This window comes from Brachyistius frenatus, unplaced genomic scaffold (assembly GCF_029030835.1).
Source record: "Brachyistius frenatus isolate BFR_SWC_R1_liver_20210118 unplaced genomic scaffold, ASM2903083v1 Contig_299, whole genome shotgun sequence".
In the NCBI taxonomy this organism is placed as follows: Eukaryota; Metazoa; Chordata; class Actinopteri; family Embiotocidae; genus Brachyistius; species Brachyistius frenatus.
The window spans coordinates 312501-332866 of NW_027210898.1; the positions used below are offsets into that span (position 1 = coordinate 312501).

General features: G+C 44.9%; 2 protein-coding genes across 2 annotated transcripts in view; one reads left to right on the forward strand and one right to left on the reverse strand.

The window, feature by feature from the left end:
* The window catches only part of ilkap (integrin-linked kinase-associated serine/threonine phosphatase), a 36193-nt gene extending 17401 nt beyond the window's left edge, over positions 1-18792 (reverse strand). Inside the window, exon 1 of the mRNA XM_069722663.1 lies at positions 18787-18792. The gene's annotated coding sequence lies outside the window, so the exon portion shown is untranslated. The remainder of the gene's footprint in view (positions 1-18786) is intronic.
* Positions 1-20366, forward strand: part of LOC138635262 (latent-transforming growth factor beta-binding protein 4) — a 46497-nt gene that overhangs the window by 12126 nt on the left and 14005 nt on the right. Inside the window, exons 5-18 of the mRNA XM_069722655.1 lie at positions 1427-1657; positions 5182-5430; positions 6060-6136; positions 6852-7043; positions 8040-8142; positions 11338-11397; positions 12404-12526; positions 12758-12934; positions 15351-15488; positions 15624-15953; positions 18731-18907; positions 19527-19658; positions 19767-19880; positions 20119-20238. Of these exons, the coding sequence (XP_069578756.1) occupies positions 1427-1657; positions 5182-5430; positions 6060-6136; positions 6852-7043; positions 8040-8142; positions 11338-11397; positions 12404-12526; positions 12758-12934; positions 15351-15488; positions 15624-15953; positions 18731-18907; positions 19527-19658; positions 19767-19880; positions 20119-20238 (2223 nt within the window). The remainder of the gene's footprint in view (positions 1-1426; positions 1658-5181; positions 5431-6059; positions 6137-6851; positions 7044-8039; positions 8143-11337; positions 11398-12403; positions 12527-12757; positions 12935-15350; positions 15489-15623; positions 15954-18730; positions 18908-19526; positions 19659-19766; positions 19881-20118; positions 20239-20366) is intronic.

Below are 20366 nucleotides of genomic sequence, written 5' to 3' on the forward strand. Positions count from 1 at the left end.
AAAGAAGGGAAGTTAAGAAGACAGAGGTTTGTGGGAGCCCGCCGCTAGTGGCCTTCAGTGATACTGCATGTTAAGGCACTTCTGCACTCACTTCACTTTTCAGACCTGATCATGAAACTTTAAGTGAAGATGAATGTTGTCTGTTTGAGAGGTGATCAAAGAGTTCTGATCCAGTGGTCCTGTTTTATTCTGAAAGGACTCACCTCTTGTGTCTGTCTTGTTTCACTTCCTGTCCTTTGTATGATTGTTGGCCCCGCCCGCTGATTAGTTTCATCTGTCCCTCGTTGTCCTTCCCTCCCTAATGAAGGTTGTTGATCCTCCGTGCTGTGTTCAGGAACACTCTGAACTTTAGATTGCCCTTCATAAACCTTTAAATCGTTGCTGTGGTTGGACCAAACCTGTGGAGAGCAGCTGGGGAACGTGGTGCAGCTGCAGAGCCGGATGTTCTCCTCAGCAGCTGGTGGAGACCAAAACCAGAGCTGAAAGAAACAAAACCAGAGCTGAAAGAAACAAAACCAGAGCTGAAAGAGACTAAGATGTGACGCTGACAGCTGTTTGTTCAGGGAGGAGAAGACGGTTTATCGTCACAGATGTTCTTTGGGTTAGATTTGGTGAATTGGACCCTGAAATCAGAACCAGCGTTGCATCATCAGCCTGCCATTGTGTTGTGAAAGCATGCAGAGATAGAGAGCGTCTGTTCAATGGGGAGAAGGCCAACAACAGGAAGGGAAGAGGGAAGAAGAAGAGGGAGGAAGAGGAGGAAGAGGAAGAAGAGGGAGGAAGAGGAGGACGAGGGAGGAAGAAGAGGGAAAAGGTAGAGAGGGAGGAAGAGGAGGGAAGATGGAGGAAGAGGAAGAAGAGGGAGGAGGAAGAGGAGGGAAGAGGGAGGAAGACGGAGAAAGGGGGAGGAAGACGGAGGAAGGGGGAGCAAGGGGGAGGAAAAGGAGGACGAGGGAGGAGGAAGAGGGAGGACGAGGGAGGACGAGTGAGGACGAGGGAGGAAGACAGAGGAAAAGGAAGAAGAGGGAGGAGGAAGACGGAGAAAGAGAAGGGAAGAGGGAGGAATAGGAGGAAGAGGAGGGAAGCTCTCCGGTGGATCTGATCCCTGCTAAACATTTAGTTTGGACTTCAGCCCAGTTCTGCTCGCTGCTTTCAATTATCTCTCTACCTTTCTCTCTCTCGCTCAAACTCAGGAGAGTTCAGGGAAAAACTGAGGGGAGGGGGCAGAGGAGGGGGAGGATGAGGAGAGGGAGGAGGGGGTTCTTCTTCCTTCCTTCCCCCCTTTTTTCCTGCGACGCCCGTTTTCACTTCAGAACAGAGTGAAGTCGAGTCCGACATTCAGCACAAACTGTGACTGCAACACTTGACATGCTGCAACGCTCTTGTGCTCTGTTGTTCTTCATCTTCTTCTCCTCTCTGCTGCCAGCTGATGGACATACAGGAGGAGCAGGAGTGGGAGGAGGAGGAGGAGTGGAGAGGATCCAGGTGATGTTCACGCCGACCATCTGTAAGGTGCGCTGCAGCGAGGACCGATGTGTCAACTACTGCGAGAGAGGCAACGTGACCACACTGTACAGCAGCGCTGAGGGAGGAGGAGGAGGAGGAGGAGGAGGAGGAGGAAGGAGAGACAGCTCCCATGGTCCGGGCTTCAGAGTCTGTAAGTTTAACTTCTAACTCTTCATGTGTAGCATGTTTTCACGCAGTCGGAAACACAAACAAGTTTTTCTCCCAGAACATGAACAGTTCAGATTTCTCTAACGTGCAGTTCCACTGACCGCCACCAGGTGCTGCTCTACCTCACCCCATTCACAAAGCAGGAACTAGTCTGCAATGACTTTTGTTTGGAGGATCATCGTGGTTTGAACTGTCAGTCTGACTGTTGGAGGTTGTTCTTCCTGTTAAAGAGTTTTTCCTCCAGTCACTCATCTGGGAGTTGTTGTGTTCTTTTGTATAATGTTGTAAAAATTGAAAAAGTTTCCCCTCGGGATTAATAAAGTAAATACCTACCTACCTACCTACCTACCTACCTAAAGTTGTGTTCAGACTTCACCATGTTAACTCATCATCATCAGCTCTTCCTCCTAATAGACACTGAAACAGTATTTTACTGAGAACTAATTCGTGTGAAACTGCTGCCTTCAGTTTTTGTGTTGGCCAAAGAGAAGTTTTATTTATTTAAATCTTTATTTCCTGCAACAGACAGGATGTTTTTTTTTGTTAATCCAGGTGTTTCTAAGAGATTCAGGAAATACCTTCCGAATCAGGGTGAATGTTGTCATGTGACCTTCACATGTATTTCTGCTCTTCATGAACTCATCAGAAATCTATGAGAAAGATGAAAATACCAAACTGTGAATGACAAACAGTGAAAATGTGAGCTGGAGGTGCTCAGTGAGGTTTCATGTGTGAAGCTGCTCCAGCTGAGTCATGTGACCTGCAGCTTTTTGATAATTGGCTGAGCTGTCAGTCTGAAGCAGAGCCAGTGAATAGTTGTGAAGTCTGAGCTGACTTCAGGTCAGGGAGTAGTGAATAATTCCTGCTGGCAGCAGGTCTAAGCTGTTTAAAGCTTTTCTAGCAGATAAAAATCACAGTTTATCCAGTTGACCTCAGACACAAAACAACAAAAATGAGACAACCATGGTTGTATTTTAGAAGGGGGAGGGGCTTATAAATGATCAACAACCAGTGGCTCATTGTCTCATAGTCCTTTGATGACTTGCACCACAACAAATCGTGTGAATAAATTTAACCAAATTAAAATTGAACTTAATTTTTGCTCAAAGTGACTCGAGTTGGTTTCGTGCTGTGAAGAACTTCTTCCTGGTTTCAGTGTCTCTGATGTCATAAAGCAGTTTGTAGCATCAGTCTACAATAATTATCTATAAACATGAACCTTAGTGTCTTCACTGACCGTGTAAAGTCACCTGACTGGAGGACAATCGGGCAGTCGATTTATGTGCCTGTAATGTTTACTCCAACTCTGGGTCCCCACAATGTCAGGAATACAAGTACAAAGTTTAAACTAGCAGTGAGGTAAGACTGGACACACACACACACACTGCAGAGTACAAGGGAGAAGGTGATGACATCATGGGGTCAGAGGTCAACCCCCCTGGCCAAGCAGCTGTTCCCCCGTCAGCGTCCCTCTACAACCAGAGCAGCAGTTAAATACCGTCCATTAAAACACACACTGAAGCACCGAATGAACCAGATGTGTTTGAGTGGAGCTGCTGGCAGGCTGTGTGTGTGTGTGTGTGTGTGTGTGTGTGTGTGTGTGTGTGTGTGTGTGTGTGTGTGTGTGTGTGTGTGTGTGTGTGTGTGTGTGTGTGTGTGCGCGCGCACGCGAGGGGGGGGGCTCCTCGTACAGCTCCTCGTACAGCTCGGAAACATAAAGTCCTTTATCAGCATCTTTTCAGGGATGGTCCAACGAGACAGCAAATCCCCATCATTCATTTAAACTGCTTCGTTCAAAACACAAGTTTGTAGAAAAGTTGTTACTTTGTTTACGTCGTTGCTGTCGGTGCAGTATTGTTTTCCTCCACAAGGGGGTGCAGTGACCAGATGATCTGAATGACGTAATGCTGCTCTGATGTTTACTGTGAATATGTTAATGTCCACACCCTGTAATGGCTGTTTATTTTACACTGCCCCCCCACCCCCGCCCACCACCACCACCACCACCACCACCACCACACACACACAGACACCCAGAGTTTGGTTTCTGGGGTCAAATCGGTAAAAAACCATGGAAAACAAACACGGAGAGATGAAATCAATGAAATGATACAAAATCTGTCGCACAAACTAACGTGAACGCAACGTTGCTGCCACCTGCTGAACGTTGCTGCCACCTACTGGACGTTGCTGCTGAACGTTGCTGCCACCTACTGGACGTTGCTGCTGAACGTTGCTGCCACCTACTGGACGTTGCTGCTGAACGTTGCTGCCACCTACTGGACGTTGCTGCTGAACGTTGCTGCCACCTACTGGAACTTTACATGTGTGACATTTAGGCAGCCAAGTGTCCAACAGCTTTTCAGTGTTAATGAATGTGAAAAATAATTTGTGGATCCGCCCTGTGACTCAGATCAGCTCCAGAATTTAAAGTGTTCTTCCTCGGCCCATGTTTCGGCCTTCCACCAAGTTTCATGACAATCAGGCCAGATGTTTTCCTGTAATCCTGCTGACAAACAAACAAACAGAGGACATACAAGGAGGTAATCTTCCTATGAGCAAGTCAACGTGCTAACATGCTAACAGCATCATTCAGATGTTTGAAGCTGTTCCTGAGTTTGGATCAGAACCTGCAGCTCTCCTTCCAGCCAGTGTGACCTCAGGGGGGTTCTGCTCATCAGGTGACCTCTGGGTAACAATGCAGCAGCTTCCTGTGGCAGGAGCTCAGACAGGAAGCAGGAAGTGGCTGCCTGGCTCCACCGGTGCCCGGTCTGTTCTCACCACCATCCCATCAGGCCAGCAGGCTTTGTTTTAGACACATCACCTGACCTTACGGAGTGGGAGACACCCACCACTTCCCAGAATGCTTTTCCAGTCGTTCACAAAGCTTCTGCTGTTGAGAGGCAGAACATATTATAATATTAATAAAGAGGCAGCAGGCTAAGGGTGTCTAAGCTAAGCTAACCAGCCCCTGATTTACTGACGCTAACAGCTGCTTTCTCTGGTTAAATGATCGGATCAGGTGATGTCATCTAATCCGACTTTGTATTTCACGACAGAACTTGATGCTATTTCAATGGGAGTCTATGGAGACAGCCCCTGGTGGTCCTCAGTGGTACTACAGATAGAGTCTATGGAGACAGCTCCTAGTGGTCCTCAGTGGTACTACAGATAGAGTCTATGGAGACAGCTCCTAGTGGTCCTCAGTGGTACTACACTTTAAAGTACTTCTGCATTGGTTTCACTTTCTTGATCTGGAAGTCCAGTTTTATATTCAATCTGTTTTTTACACACAAAGGCAAATACCGGATTCTTCAAGAACCAGAACACAACGTTAAAAAAAAATCAACGTGTTTGACATGTCAACAAACTGTAAACAAACACTGCACACACCACAGCACCCCCTGCTGGTCCCCTGGTTTCACAGCTGTAGAGGAAGAGGAGGTGTTTACTACAAACAGCTGTTCTAATAAACAAACAGTAAACGTGTTTGTTTGTCTCCTGCAGTCCTCTGTCCTCTGCTCTGTAAGAACGGAGGCGTCTGTCTGCAGAAAGATCGCTGCCTCTGTCCTCCCAACTTCACTGGAAAGTTCTGCCAGATGCCCGTCGCCGCTGTTCCCGCCGCCGTCTCGCCCTCCTCCACCAATGAGATCATCAAGCCCGCGCTCCTCTCCGTCATGGCAGCCAATCAGGAGCTCAGGCAGTCCGAGTTCCTCCTGCCGCTGGGACAGAACCAGGAGGGGGCACGGTCTGGAGGTGAGTCTGACCTTTGACCTCAGGAGGTGTTGTGATCCTTTCAAGGATGAATTCATGGCTCAGAAAGTGTCTTATTATTATCAGACGCTTTTCAGATATAGAATTAACGTTTTTAATTAATTCTTTATGCCTTTTATTATTTTTGTTGACATTTTATTTAACTTTGTTATTATATATTTTATTATTGACATAAAATTTTTTTAAACAATCTGACATTTTAATATTTTATTATTTTTAGAGGGTATTTTTTATGTATGTTATTAATATCTTAGACTTAAAAATCATTTTATTAATACTATAGTTATTTATTGGAGATGTTATTAATATTTTTCTAATTTTTTTGGCCATTCTATTCATATTTATGAGACATTTTTTAGCCTTTTTATAAAAAGTTTTGGGGAATTTTATTCTTATTTTTGTCCTTATTTTAACGTTTATTTAAATGTTATATTATACCCTGTATGTATGACACAGTTTTTGTACACATTTTTTACATTTTATCATCTGCGGTTCACTTCAGGTTGAATTTGCAGTTAGACTTTATTAATATATATTTTAATTAATTCAATTGCTGATCTCAGATCTGATCTGATTTTTGATTCAATAAATTTTTTAACATACGTCTGCAGACCCCGGCTCCTCCTTTGTGAAGGTCCGGGTCCAGCACCCCCCTGAGGCCAGCGTGAAGGTCCACCAGGTGCTCAAGGTAAGAACTGTATCGGCTCCTCTAATTGGACGATTGAATTATCAGTCATCATAATGTGATGAATTTCAAGATGTGAATAAAAGTAACAAAAGTCTAGTTTTAGATATTGTATTAATACTTTAGAGATATATATTAAACATTTATGAAAAATGTTATCAAATTTTTGCCCTTATATTCTTGTTTTTTAGACTTTTTTTTTTAGACATTTTATTGATACTTTTCAGCTATTTTATTCTTATTTCAGACAGTTCGGAAGCTGCTTGAGAATATGTCTGATTTAAATTTTCCTACAATTTCACGGTGATCAGTGAGGATTGTATGATTACCCATGATGCACTGCAGGCAGGAACTACTCACTGAATAGTCTGCTGATTTTAATGTGATAAAATTTTAACAATGTAAAATTTATCGGAAGAAAAACACTCAGATTCACTTAAAAATAGAAGAATGAGGCTCAATAACGAGGGAACTGGAAGTAATCTCACCTGTAAGTATAATTTAATCATTTCATTAAAATCAGAGCAGGTAATATTTTATATTACATAATATTAACATGAGATCCTTAACAGACGAGTAGTTTTAATTGTTCACTAGTATTTTGATCTTATTTCACTGATTGGCTGCAGAACATGAACAAACGTCTTGGAGGCTCCACACATCCACGACATCACACGTTCAACTCTTCACTTCTACCTGTCTACTCTCATTGTTCCAGGTGTCTGGATTCAGTCCCTCCCTGAGGGCCCTCACCTCCTCCTCCTCCTCCTCCTCCTCCTCCTCCTCGGGGGCGGCAGGAGCTCCGGCTCCTCCCCACGGTGGCGTTCAGGCCCAGACGGTGAGAGGAGACGGCACCTACAGCCAGCAGTCGGGCTTCAAGTACTGTTTCAGAGAGGTGAAGGACGGACAGGTGAGGTTCAGCTGTTCACGGTTAAAACCACCACAAACAGGAGGAGGAACCAGAGAAGGTTCTGTTGGACCATAAACTGTTTTAAAAATAAATTCTGGTCTTTAATCCATCTACAACACACATGGTTCTGGTTCACGTTCACGTTCTGGTTCTGGTTCTGGTTCATGTTCATGTTCTGGTTCTGGTTCATGTTCTGACTCATGTTCTGGTTCATGCTCTGGTACATGTTCATGTTCTGGTTCTGATTCATGTTCTGGTTCATGCTCTGGTTCATGTTCTGGTTCTGGTTCATGCTCTGGTTCTGACTCATGTTCTGGTTCATGCTCTGGTTCATGTTGTGGTTCATGTTCTGGTTCTGATTCATGTTCTGGTTCATGCTCTGGTTCATGTTCTGGTTCTGATTCATGTTCTGGTTCATGTTCATGCTCTGGTTCTGGTTCATGTTCTGGTTCATGTTCATGCTCTGGTTCATGCTCTGGTTCATGTTCTGGTTCTGATTCATGTTCTGGTTCATGTTCTGGTTCTGATTCATGTTCTGGTTTTGATTCATGCTTTGGTTCATGTTCTGGTTCTAATTCATGTTCTGGTTCATGTTCTGGTTCTGATTCATGTTCTGGTTCTGATTCATGTTCTGGTTTTGATTCATGCTTTGGTTCATGTTCTGGTTCTGATTCATGTTCTGGTTCATGTTCTGGTTCTAATTCATGTTCTGGTTCATGCTCTGGTTCATTTTCTGGTTCGTGTTCTGGTTCTGGTTCATGTTCTGGTTCATGTCCTGGTTCATGTTCTGGTCCATGTTCTGGTTCATGTCCTGGTTCATGTTCTGATTCATGTTCTGATTCATGTTCTGGTTCATGTTCTGATTCATCTAAGACAGGAAATGTGGGAAACATTGAACCTGCTAAACATTAGCATGTTAGCAGTTAGCTCATCTCACTGTTGTCATTCATGTTGGACTATGTTTGCTGTATATTAAAAGTTTGTGTGTGTGTGTAGTGCCGCTCTCCTCTTCCTGGTCTGAGGAGCAGGGAAACATGCTGCCGAGGCATCGGGAAGGCCTGGGGGATCAGCGAGTGTGTCCTGTGTCCGGATCACAAGGGTAAAACCACACACATGCTGTGACATCACAACATGCGTCGAGCTGTAAACCAACATACACATTAGAAGTGATGTCATCCAGTTCAGGGGAACCAGAACCGCATTTTTTATATCTCGAAAAGTTGACTTCCAGAAATACGAATGCGATGTTGAGTCCTGCCAACATGTGACACATGTTTATAAAGCTGTCTTCCAGAGCAGTGGTCCCCAACCTTTTTTGCACCACGGACTGGTTTCATGCAAGACAATTTTTCTGCGGCCTGGGGTGGTTCAGGATCTCTGTTCTAGAGGACCCTCACTGACTCTAACTGACCTTCACTGACTCTAACTGACCCCCACTGACTCTAACTGACTCTAACTGACCCTCACTGACTCTAACTGACCCTCACCGACCCTCACTGACTCTAACTGACCCTCACTGACTCTAACTGACCCCCACTGACTCTAACTGACTCTAACTGACCCTCACTGACTCTAACTGACCCTCACTGACTCTAACTGACCCTCACTGACTCTAACTGACCCTCACCGACCCTCACTGACTCTAACTGACCCTCACTGACCCTCACTGACTCTAACTGACCCTCACTGACTCTAACTGACCCCCACTGACTCTAACTGACTCTAACTGACCCTCACTGACTCTAACTGACCCTCACTGACCCTCACTGACTCTAACTGACCCTCACTGACTCTAACTGACTCTAACGGGCCCACACTGACTCTAACTGACCCTCACTAACTCTAACTGACCCCCACTGACTCTAACTGACTCCAACTGACCCCCACTGACTCTAACTGACCCTCACTGACTGACCCTCACTGACTCTAACTGACCCCACTGACTCTAACTGACCCTCACTGACTCTAACTGACTCTCACTGACTCTAACTGACCCTCACCGACCCACACTGACTCTAACTGACCCTCACTGACTCTAACTGACCCTCCTGACTCACTGACCCTCACTGACTCTAACTGACCCTCACTGACTCTAACTGCTCACTCTAACTGACCCTCACTGACTCTAACTGACCCTCACTGACTCTAACTGATCCTCTCACTGACTCCTAACTGACCCTCACTGACTCTAACTGACCCTCACCGACACTGACTCTAACTGACTCTAACTGACCCTCACTGACTCTAACTGACCCTCACTGACTCTAACTGACCCCCACTGACTCTAACGGGCTCACACTGACTCTAAGTGACCCTCACTGACTCTAACTGATCCCCACTGACTCTAACTGACCCTCACTGACTCTAACTGACCCTACCCTCACTGACTCTAACTCTAACTGACTCTAACGGGCCCACACTGACTCTAACTGACCCTCACTAACTCTAACTGACCCCCACTGACTCTAACTGACTCCAACTGACCCCCACTGACTCTAACTGACCCTCACTGACTCTAACTGACCCCCACTGACTCTAACTGACCCTCACTGACTCTAACTGACTCTCACTGACTCTAACTGACCCTCACCGACCCACACTGACTCTAACTGACCCTCACTGACTCTAACTGACTCTAGCTGACCCTCACTGACTCTAACTGACCCTCACTGACTCTAACTGACTCTAACTGACCCTCACTGACTCTAACTGACCCTCACAGACTCTAACTGACCCCCACTGACTCTAACTGACCCCCACTGACTCTAACTGACTCTAGCTGACCCTCACTGACTCTAACTGACCATCACTGACTCTAACTGACCCCCACTGACTCTAACTGACCCTCACTGACTCTAACTGACTCTAAGTGACCCTCACTGACTCTAACTGACCATCACTGACTCTAACTGACCCCCACTGACTCTAACTGACCCTCACTGACTCTAACTGACTCTAAGTGACCCTCACGGACTCTAACTAACTCTAGCTGACCCTCACTGACTCTAACTGACCATCACTGACTCTAACTGACCCCCACTGACTCTAAGTGACCCTCACGGACTGTAACTGACTCTAACTGACCATCACTGACTCTAACTGACCCTCACTGACTCTAACTGACCCCCACTGACTCTAAGTGACCCTCACTGACTCTAACTGACCCTCACTGACCCTCACTGACCCTAAGTGACCCTCACTGACTCTAACTGACCCTCACTGACTCTAACTGACCCTCACTGACTCTAACTGACCGTCACTGACTCTAACTGACTCTAATGTACCTTCACTGACTCTAATGTACCTTCACTGACTCTCCACTGAGAAGTCATTGAGAGTCAATTAGAGTATTGACTCTAATTGACTCTCAATGACTTCTTGTAGATTCTGGTTCCTCTGGTGGAGACAAACAGAAACTCTAAAGGTTCTCAGACACACACACACACACACACACACACACACACACACACACACACACACACACACACACACACACACACACACACACACACACACACACACACACACACACACACACACACACACAGTAATGTAGCTGCCTTGTTCTAGTAGAGCTGACTAACAGTAAAGGAATGCAGTTCTGTGGGACTGTAGGCCGTTAACACACACACGCATACTTGCACACACAGAGGAAGCTCAGTTAGCTCACTCGCTGGCGTCCAGCTTCCCTTCAGTCTGTCAGAATGACGTAATCCACCTTTAAACCAGAGACAGACGAACACACTCCAGCAGGATCCGGTTTGGTGTTTGTGTTCTGAACAGGCGGCCATTTTTCTTCTAACATGTTCCACAAAGAGTGAAAAACAAACAGAGAAGTTCATATTTTAGTTTCACCGTGGCGCCCCTCTAGTTTTACAGTATTCAATGCAGAAATCAGCTGTCAATCAAACAAGCGGACACACCTCTCTATCTTCTCTCAATCAAACAGACATACCCCTCTATTTTTTCTTTCTAATAATAAAATAAATATTAACAATACAGTATAAAAATATTTTACAACAACGTTCATATATTTAAAACATTTGAGCTTGTTTCAGGTAGACTTTATATTTTTCAGTAACTTTATATTTTATTTATAATAAGTTTATATTGTTTAATAAGTTTATATTGTATTATTTAATAACTTTATATTATAGTATATAATAACTTTATAGTATGTTATTTTATAACTTTGTTATATTATTTAATGACTGTTATATTACTTAATACGTTTATATTATATTATTTAATAACTGTCATATTATTTAATACGTTTATATGTCCTCGTCTTCAGGTGAAACAAACAGCAGCTGTCCTGTTGGATTTGAACGAGGCAATGGGACGCAGTGCGCTGGTGAGTTTAACACACACAGATGGAAAGTGGGTCAGAGGTCAAAGGTCATGGAGCAGCCAGTGGAATCGTACATTTGGTGGTTTGATGTGACTCTGATAACATTTCTCTTTAAACAGAATCATTAATCAAAGCAAAGTTTGTTCTTTCAAGATGTCCGCCTCCATCGCTGTCATTACACGAGCTGTGTTTAGTCAGACGACCAGCAGGGGGCGCTCCTCTTTCAGTCGCTGCATAAGAAGAAAACAGACAATGGAAATGTTCATGTGAAGAGTTTCCTCCTTGAACAGCTGATCAAGAAACTGTTTGTGTAGAAACAGCTGATCAGAGTCCAGCACACCTCAGGCTCCTCCTCCTTTTTCATCCCAGTATCCCAGAATGCACTTCATCAGTGAGGGTGTAGATTTGGAGCCATGCTCACGTGTGTTATAACTTTATGAAGGTGTGATGTTGTTCCAGGTTTAGAAACATGTGCATTTATCAGAGAAAGTGTGACAGGAGACGTGAGGCTGACGGACCGCCTTCCTGTCAACGTCCGGCATCATCGCAGAGGGCGGAGTCTAATCTCTGGGACCGAACCAAACAGACAATGAAAACAGACAAAAAATGCTGCTCTCAACGATATCATTAAATTAATTATGAATAAATAATTGAATTAGTGAATTATTAATTAAATCAATTAGATAAAAAATAAAAGCACCAGATCATAAAATAAAGGACGTTTGGGGGATAACGACGTGAATTGTCAGGTGTCCGCTCGCTCGTCAAAACAATAAAAAAAAAAAAAAGTATTAAAACTTTCTTTGGTCTGAAACCATCCCAGTTCTGTTCTCTTTGGTTCCGGGTTCTACCAGCAGAACCAGAACCAGCGGGTCGTTTTTTCAACCTCTGAGTTCAGATCACTAAGCGTCTTCCCGTCCTCAACTCTTATTGGTGTGTGTGTGTGTGTGTGTGTGTGTGTGTGTGTGTGTGTGTGTGTGTGTGTGTGTGTGTGTGTGTGTGTGTGTAGATGTGAATGAGTGCCTCCAGCCGCAGCTGTGTGAGAACGGGATCTGTGTGAACACCAGGGGGAGCTACAGCTGTGTGTGCAGGTCAGGATTCATCCTGGACGCCTCTCATGGAATCTGCATCTGTAAGTCACACACACACACACTCAGTGTGTCTCTCAATATGTCTTTTTGTGTGTCTCTCAGTGTGTCTCAGTTTGTCTCAGTGTTCCTCTGCTTGAATGGGTCGGGATCTGCATGTTTTTTTTCTGCATGACAGCTCTGCTGGCGTCTCGGCTGTCTCCTACTGTTTGGACTCCCAGACGAACTCCGGTACATCTTTGTAACAAGTCTTTGCACTTCTGTGTCCTCCTCAGCCCAGAGTGTCATATCAGAGGAGAAGGGTCAGTGTTACCGGGTCCTGGGTTCAGGTCTGGGTCGTTCTTCCTGCTCCCTGCCCATCCTCAGGAACATCACCAAGCAGATCTGCTGCTGTAGCCGAGTTGGAAAAGCCTGGGGACACAATTGCCAGAGATGTCCTTACTTTGGTTCAGGTTGGTCTCACAGGAATAACTGTTCCTGTCTCTGCCTGTAGATGACAGTGTTCCTGTAGTTCCCGTCTCTGCCTGTAGAGGACAGTGTTCCTGTAGTTCCCGTCTCTGCCTGTAGAGGACAGTGTTTCTGTAGTTCCCGTCTCTGCCTGTAGAGGACAGTGTTCCTGTAGTTCCCGTCGCTACCTGTAGGTAGGTAGGTAGGTATACAGTGAACCCTCGTTTTTCACGGGGGTTACGTTCCAAATAGAAACCGTGATAGGCGAAATCCGTGAAGTAGTAACCTTTATTTTTTTTTTACAATTATTATACAATGAAATACTCCATAATACATTGAAACCAAAGAACAAAACCTTTTTACAAGCCCAAGCATTTGTTTAACAAATAAAAGTACTGTATAAATGTTTTTTTTTTACAAATAACTACTGTACTGTAAAATAATAATTTTAATCATCAATACGAACTGAAGGCTTCAAATTGCTGAGATCAGCACCGCCCCACTGCGACCCGAGTCATTGGATTAGAACGGGAGGAAATGAAAAATGATTATGAAAACAAATACAAAGTACAGTAGGACAAATAGTGACTCGTGTATTTCACTGCTCTTCTGACTGAGCCGCTGCATCCTGACTCCGCTCTGCAGCGGTTCTTTCTTCTAAAGCCGGCGGTGCAGGTGTGGTTTTTCAAGAGAAGAACATAGTTATCGGTAGTTGTTGTCGCTCTTTTTTCTTCTGGGCAAAAAGATTCTTATAAACCGACATGCCACCATCGATTATTTTTAATTTGGCAAGCTGTTTTACGTACGTGTACATATTAAACCGCAACGTTATTGACAAACAGGTAGAGAAGAAGCCGAGAGACTGTTTAGCCAATCAGAATGCAGAACACAATGCACGATGCAAATCCGTGAAGCAGCGAGACCGTGAAAGGTGAACCGCGTTATAGCGAGGGCTCACTGTATACTTTATTAATCCCGAGGGGAAATTTTTTCGCCACAGCAGCATACATACAGAAGCAATAATAGAAACAATAGAATAAAACACTAGAATAGAATAATATAATAGAAAAGCAATAAAATAAAATAGCAGTAAAAAATATAAATATAAAATATAAAATGCACAGTATATACAGTATATATACAGTACATTATATATCTATATATAATATACAACAAACCAATAAACACAGTCAACATATATATATATATATATATATATATATATATATATATATATATATGTATATATATATATACACATACAGTACAGTATATATCTATATATATAATATACAAGCAACCAAGAAACACAGTCAACAGTGTTATTGTACTGTGATGGATTTTGCCAGAGGTGAGTTATTGTAAAGTCTTATGGCAGTGGGCAGGAATGATCTCCTGTATCTGGAATGATCTCCTGTATCAGGAATGATCTCCTGTATCTGGAATGATCTCCTGTATCAGGAATGATCTCCTGTATCAGGAATGATCTCCTGTATCTGGAATGATCTCCTGTATCTGGAATGATCTCCTGTATCTGGAATGATCTCCTGTATCAGGAATGATCTCCTGTATCAGGAATGATCTCCTGTATCTGGAATGATCTCCTGTATCTGGAATGATCTCCTGTATCTGGAATGATCTCCTGTATCTGGAATGATCTCCTGTATCAGGAATGATCTCCTGTATCTGTCCTTGTGACAGCGGAGCTGGAGGAACCTTTTAGAGAAAGTCCTCCGCTGTCCCTGCAGCAGGTGGTTGAGAGGGTGGACAGGATTATCCAAGATGGACAATAGTTTGTTCAGCGTCCTCCTCTCCACCACCTTTTCCAGACTATCTAGTTTGTAGCCGATGATGGAGCCGGCCTTCTTAACCAGTTTGTTAAGTCTGTTGGTGTCACCGGCTCCAATGCTGCTCCCCCAGCAGACCACAGTGAAGTACAAAGCACTGGCCACAACAGACTGGTAAAACATCTCCAACATCTCGCTGCACACATTGAAGGATCAAAGTTTCCTCAAGAAAAAGAGTCGACTCATCACCTTCTTGTAGACAGCATTGATGTTGGTCTTCCATTTCAGTCTGTTGTCGTTAAATACTAATAATACTAATAACAAGGGGAGGGGAGCTGCCGCAACAGGCTGCCGCTAGTGCGGCGCCATCTTATGTAGAGGACAGTGTTTCTGTAGTTCCTGTCTCTGCCTGTAGAGGACAGTGTTTCTGTAGTTCCTGTCTCTGCCTGTAGAGGACAGTGTTCCTGTAGTTCCTGTCTCTGCGTGTAGAGGACAGTGTTTCTGTAGTTCCTGTCTCTGCCTGTAGAGGACAGTGTTTCTGTAGTTCCTGTCTCTGCCTGTAGAGGACAGTGTTTCTGTAGTTTCAGATGATGTTGTTCAGATGTGTCCCCTCTCGTCCCACTGTGTCCTCCAGTGTCCTTTAAGGAGATCTGTCCAGCCGGTCCTGGGTACCACTACTCAGCTTCAGCTCTTCAGTTCAACCAGAGAGCCACCGAGCAGCTGGGCAGCCAAGGAGCTCCAGTTGTAACCAACGGCAACCAGGATAACCAAGGTAGCTGCTCAGTGCTCTGTCAGGTGTTTGTTTTCTGTTCAGTATTACAGGACTGATAGACATTGATTATGGATCTGTGATGTCACTCAGGACAGATGTGAATAAATGTTCTCTCTGCCTCCATCCTCCTCTCAGGTTCTGCTTCTGGGTCCAGTAGTGGAGGAGCCTCCAGATCTCAGCACAAACCTTCTTCCTCTGGTGGAGCCGGTACCTCCAGCTCTGCTTCAGCTGGTACCAGACCCAGTCTAACCCTGCCTCAACCTCAACCTCAACCTCACCTTCAGCCTCAGCCTCCGCCTCAGGCCCGCCCAGCAGGCAGCTCTCCCTCATCCAGACCCGTACAGCCTGGCAGCGCCGGTACCACGGCCTCCCAGGGCAGACCCGGGGCCCCGCAGAGCCGGTCTGACTCTACCCCGTCACTCACAATACAGCCGAAACCTCAGGCTCCGTCCTCCGGTAGTCAAGGTAACGGACTTGAATAATAATGATAATAATAGCAATAATACTTATTATTAGATATAATATATTATCTAATAATAAAAGCATATTTAATAATTATATATATGTTTTATTATGATATAGGTTAGGTTAGGTAGTTACTTTATTAATCCCCGAGGGGAAATGTTTTGGCTACAGCAGCATACAGAAGCAATAAGATAATATAATAATAGAACAATAGAAAAGCGATAAAATAGCAGTAAAAAATATAAAATATAAATATAAAATATAAAATGCACAGTATATGCAGTACAGTATATATATATTATATACAAACAAACCAAGAAACACAGGCAACAGTGTTATTGTTATGTGATGGATTTTGCCAGAGGTGAGTTATTGTACAGTCTTATTGTGGTCGGCAGGAATGATCTCCTGTATCTGAAATGATCTGCTGTATCAGGAATGATCTCCTGTATCTGGAATGATCTCCTGTATCTGGAATGATCTGCTGTATCAGGAATGATCTGCTGTATCAGGAATGATCTCCGGTATCTGGAATGATCTCCTGTATCTGGAATGATCTCCTGTATCTGGAATGATCTGCTGTATCAGGAATGATCTCCTGTATCAGGAATGATCTCCTGTATCTGGAATGATCTCCTGTATCTGGAATGATCTCTTGTATCTGAAATGATCTGCTGTATCAGGAATGATCTCCTGTATCTGGAATGATCTCCTGTATCAGGAATGATCTCCTGTATCTGGAATAATCTGCTGTATCAGGAATGATCTCCTGTATCTGGAATGATCTCCAGTATCAGGAATGATCTGCTGTATCAGGAATGATCTCCTGTATCTGGAATGATCTCCTGTATCAGGAATGATCTGCTGTATCAGGAATGATCTGCTGTATCAGGAATGATCTCCTGTATCTGGAATGATCTCCTGTATCTGAAATGATCTGCTGTATCAGGAATGATCTCCTGTATCTGGAATGATCTCCTGTATCTGGAATGATCTGCTGTATCAGGAATGATCTGCTGTATCAGGAATGATCTCCTGTATCTGGAATGATCTCCTGTATCTGGAATGATCTCCTGTATCAGGAATGATCTCCTGTATCTGGAATGATCTCCTGTATCAGGAATGATCTCCTGTATCTGGAATGATCTCCTGTATCTGGAATGATCTCCTGTATCAGGAATGATCTCCTGTATCAGGAATGATCTCCTGTATCTGGAATGATCTCCTGTATCTGGAATGATCTCCTGTATCAGGAATGATCTCCTGTATCTGGAATGATCTCCTGTATCTGGAATGATCTCCTGTATCTGGAATGATCTCCTGTATCAGGAATGATCTCCTGTATCTGTCCTTGTGACAGCGGAGCTGGAGGAATCTTTTGGAGAACGTCCTTCTCTGTCCCTGCAGCAGGTGGTGGAGAGGGTGGTCAGGATTATCCAATATGGATAATAGTTTGTTCAGCGTCCTCCTCTCCACCACCTTTTCCAGACTGTCCAGTTTGTAGCCGATGATGGAGCCGGCCTTCTTAACCAGTTTGTTAAGTCTGTTGGTGTCACCGGCTCCAATGCTGCTCCCCCAGCAGACCACAGTGAAGTACAAAGCACTGGCCACAACAGATGGTAGAACATCTCCAACATCTCGCTGCACACATTGAAGGATCGAAGTTTCCTCAAGAAAAAGAGTCGACTCATCCCCTTCTTGTAGACAGCATTGATGTTGGTCTTCCAGTTTAGTCTGTTGTCATGGAGACACCAGGTACTTGTACTCCTCAACCATGTCCACCTCCTCTCCCAGAACTCTCAGCGGTTGTGGAGCCGTCGTCTTCCTCCTGAAGTCAACCACCATCTCTCTGGTCTTGGCCATGTTCAGGAGCAGGTGATTTCTACCAGCCCACTCCACAAAGTCCTCCACTACTGCCCTGTGCTCCTCCTCCCGTCCACCCCTTATACACCGTCCACTGACTCCTCCTCCCATCCATCCCTTATACATCCGACCACTGCAGAGTCATCAGAGAACTTCTGCAGATGTCTTGACTCTGAGTTGTTCTGGAAGTCAGTGGTGTAGAAGGTGAACAAGAAGGAGACAGAACAGTTCCCTGAGGAGCTCCAGTACCACTGACCACCGTATCAGACAGCACACTGCCCAGACGGACAAACTGTGGTCTGCCTGTCAGGTAGTCATTGATCCAGGAGACGGTGGACGTGTCCACCCCCACCACCCGCAGCTTCTCACTCAGCAGCAGTGGTTGGATGGTGTTGAATGCACTGGAGAAATCAAAGAAAGTGATTCTCACAGAGTCACTGGTTCCGTCCAGGTGAGACTGAGCTTGTTGCAGCAGGTAGATGATGGCGTCGTCCACTCCCACATGAGGCTTGTACGAAAATTGCAGTGGGTCCAGAGAAGATTTCACCAGCGGCCTGAGGTGGGCCAAGACCAGCCTCTCCAGCACATATAAAAAGTTTAATAGTAATAAAAGTGCTTAAAGTGGTTGACGAAGGTTTAAAACCAAAATAAAATGGAACCAGTTTGAAAACTTTTCCAGATAAAAAAAAAAAGAAGAAAAAAAGAAGAAGTGGGCGTGGCCTACAGCAGCAGCTGTGGCTCCATCTGAGGAAGGTGTGGATGTAGAGCGTTTGGACATGTGACCCAGGAGTTATTCAACAAAACAAAGATGTATTATAGCGCCCCCTAATGGCTGACATGGATTCTTTTGGTTTGAGGGCTCGTTTTCTTCCATTAAAACTCGACCCTGTTCATGTTCTGGTCTCGGCTCCCAGCAGGCGGTCGGTCCTCCTCCGGGTCGCAGCCCAATCAGCCGGCAGCCAGAGGGGACTCTCTTCCTGCTCTGGCCCAGCCCCAGAGCCCCGAGCGGGGGTCCAGACCCAGCAGAGAGCCCCCCACCCTGCAGAACAGACCGGCTGTGAGCCCGACGACCCGGCCTACCAGAGTCCAGGGTGAGTCCGGACGGGACAGTCAGTACGTTTCAGAGGGACATTTATTTTCTTTGATCATCAGGACTTAAAGTTCATAATTATCTGTCAGTTTTAAAAAGGAACCGACTCTTAACTGTTTAATTCAAAGGTAACAGGTTCGAATCCTGGCTAACCGGACCTTCACTGCATGTGGTTCTGCTGCTCCGTCTGCACTGCTGCTGCCAATTTAAAGCTTAAAATTCAGAAACAGGAAATTTGAAAGAAATGTCAAAATATTTTTAGTTCATGAACATTTATTGAATCCAGAACAGGTTCAGTGTGACGATGAGGTCACAGAGTCTATAAACCCTTCAAAGGTCCGAACTGAATGACATGAAGTCCTTCAATCATCCTGAAACCTGCTGCAGTGTTTGGATGTGTTAGATTCATCGGGCCGGGGTTAGCGGACGTTCTGAGGTTTTCATGACACATCAATGAGTCCAGCAGGAGAACGTTTGATTTCTCCACCAGTGCGTCATCGAGAGGAAACAGGAAAAATGTGAAGTTCATTTGAGTTAAAACTCTGATGGAACACGTTTACAGCTGTGTGTGTGTGTGTGTGTGTGTGTGCGTGCGTGCGTGTGTGCGTGTGTGCGTACAGCAGTGCGAGGTGTGTGTGAGAGCAGACCAGGTGTGTGTGGCCGTGGTCGCTGTGTGGATCAACCGGGGGGGAAACACACCTGTGTGTGTGATCAGGGATACCAGCACAACTCTCAGCACACACACTGCCAAGGTGAGACACACACACACACACACACACACACACACACACATCTTGAGAGACGTTGCTGATGTATATTTTGACATGTTGTACGTAACGTGTTCTGTGATGAATCCTCAGACATCGATGAATGCCAGCAGAATCCCTGTAGCAACGGTCGCTGTGACAACATGCCAGGAAGCTACAGGTGTGTCTGTCGCCTTGGTTACAGGCTCACCGGCAACACCTGCACAGGTAAACCGTCTTTTTTTAACGGACCAATGAACGACATCATGAGGAGTTATGGATAATAGAGCTGCAGCTGACGGCTGTTTTCAGTGTTGATAATTGTTTGGTCTGAACAACATTAGAATGAATAAAACCATACAATAAATAATTGATTATCAAAAATGGATTAGATTAATATTTTGCTGATCTACTGCAGATGAATTGATCGTTTTTACTATTTGTTTGTGCAACTGGACGGTTTCAGATGTGGACGAGTGTGACGACCCGCTGCAGTGTCCCGGTCAGGAGTGCATCAACACGCAGGGATCGTACCGCTGCCGGTCCTGTCAGCCGGGCTACGGACTGCTCAACAGGCTCTGCACAGGTACCACACACCTGCACACGTACCACACACTTGCACACGTACCACACCTGCACACATACCACACCTGCACAGGTAATACACACTGATGGTCCGTCCTCCACCTGCAGAAGGTGTGTGTTTTAAATGAT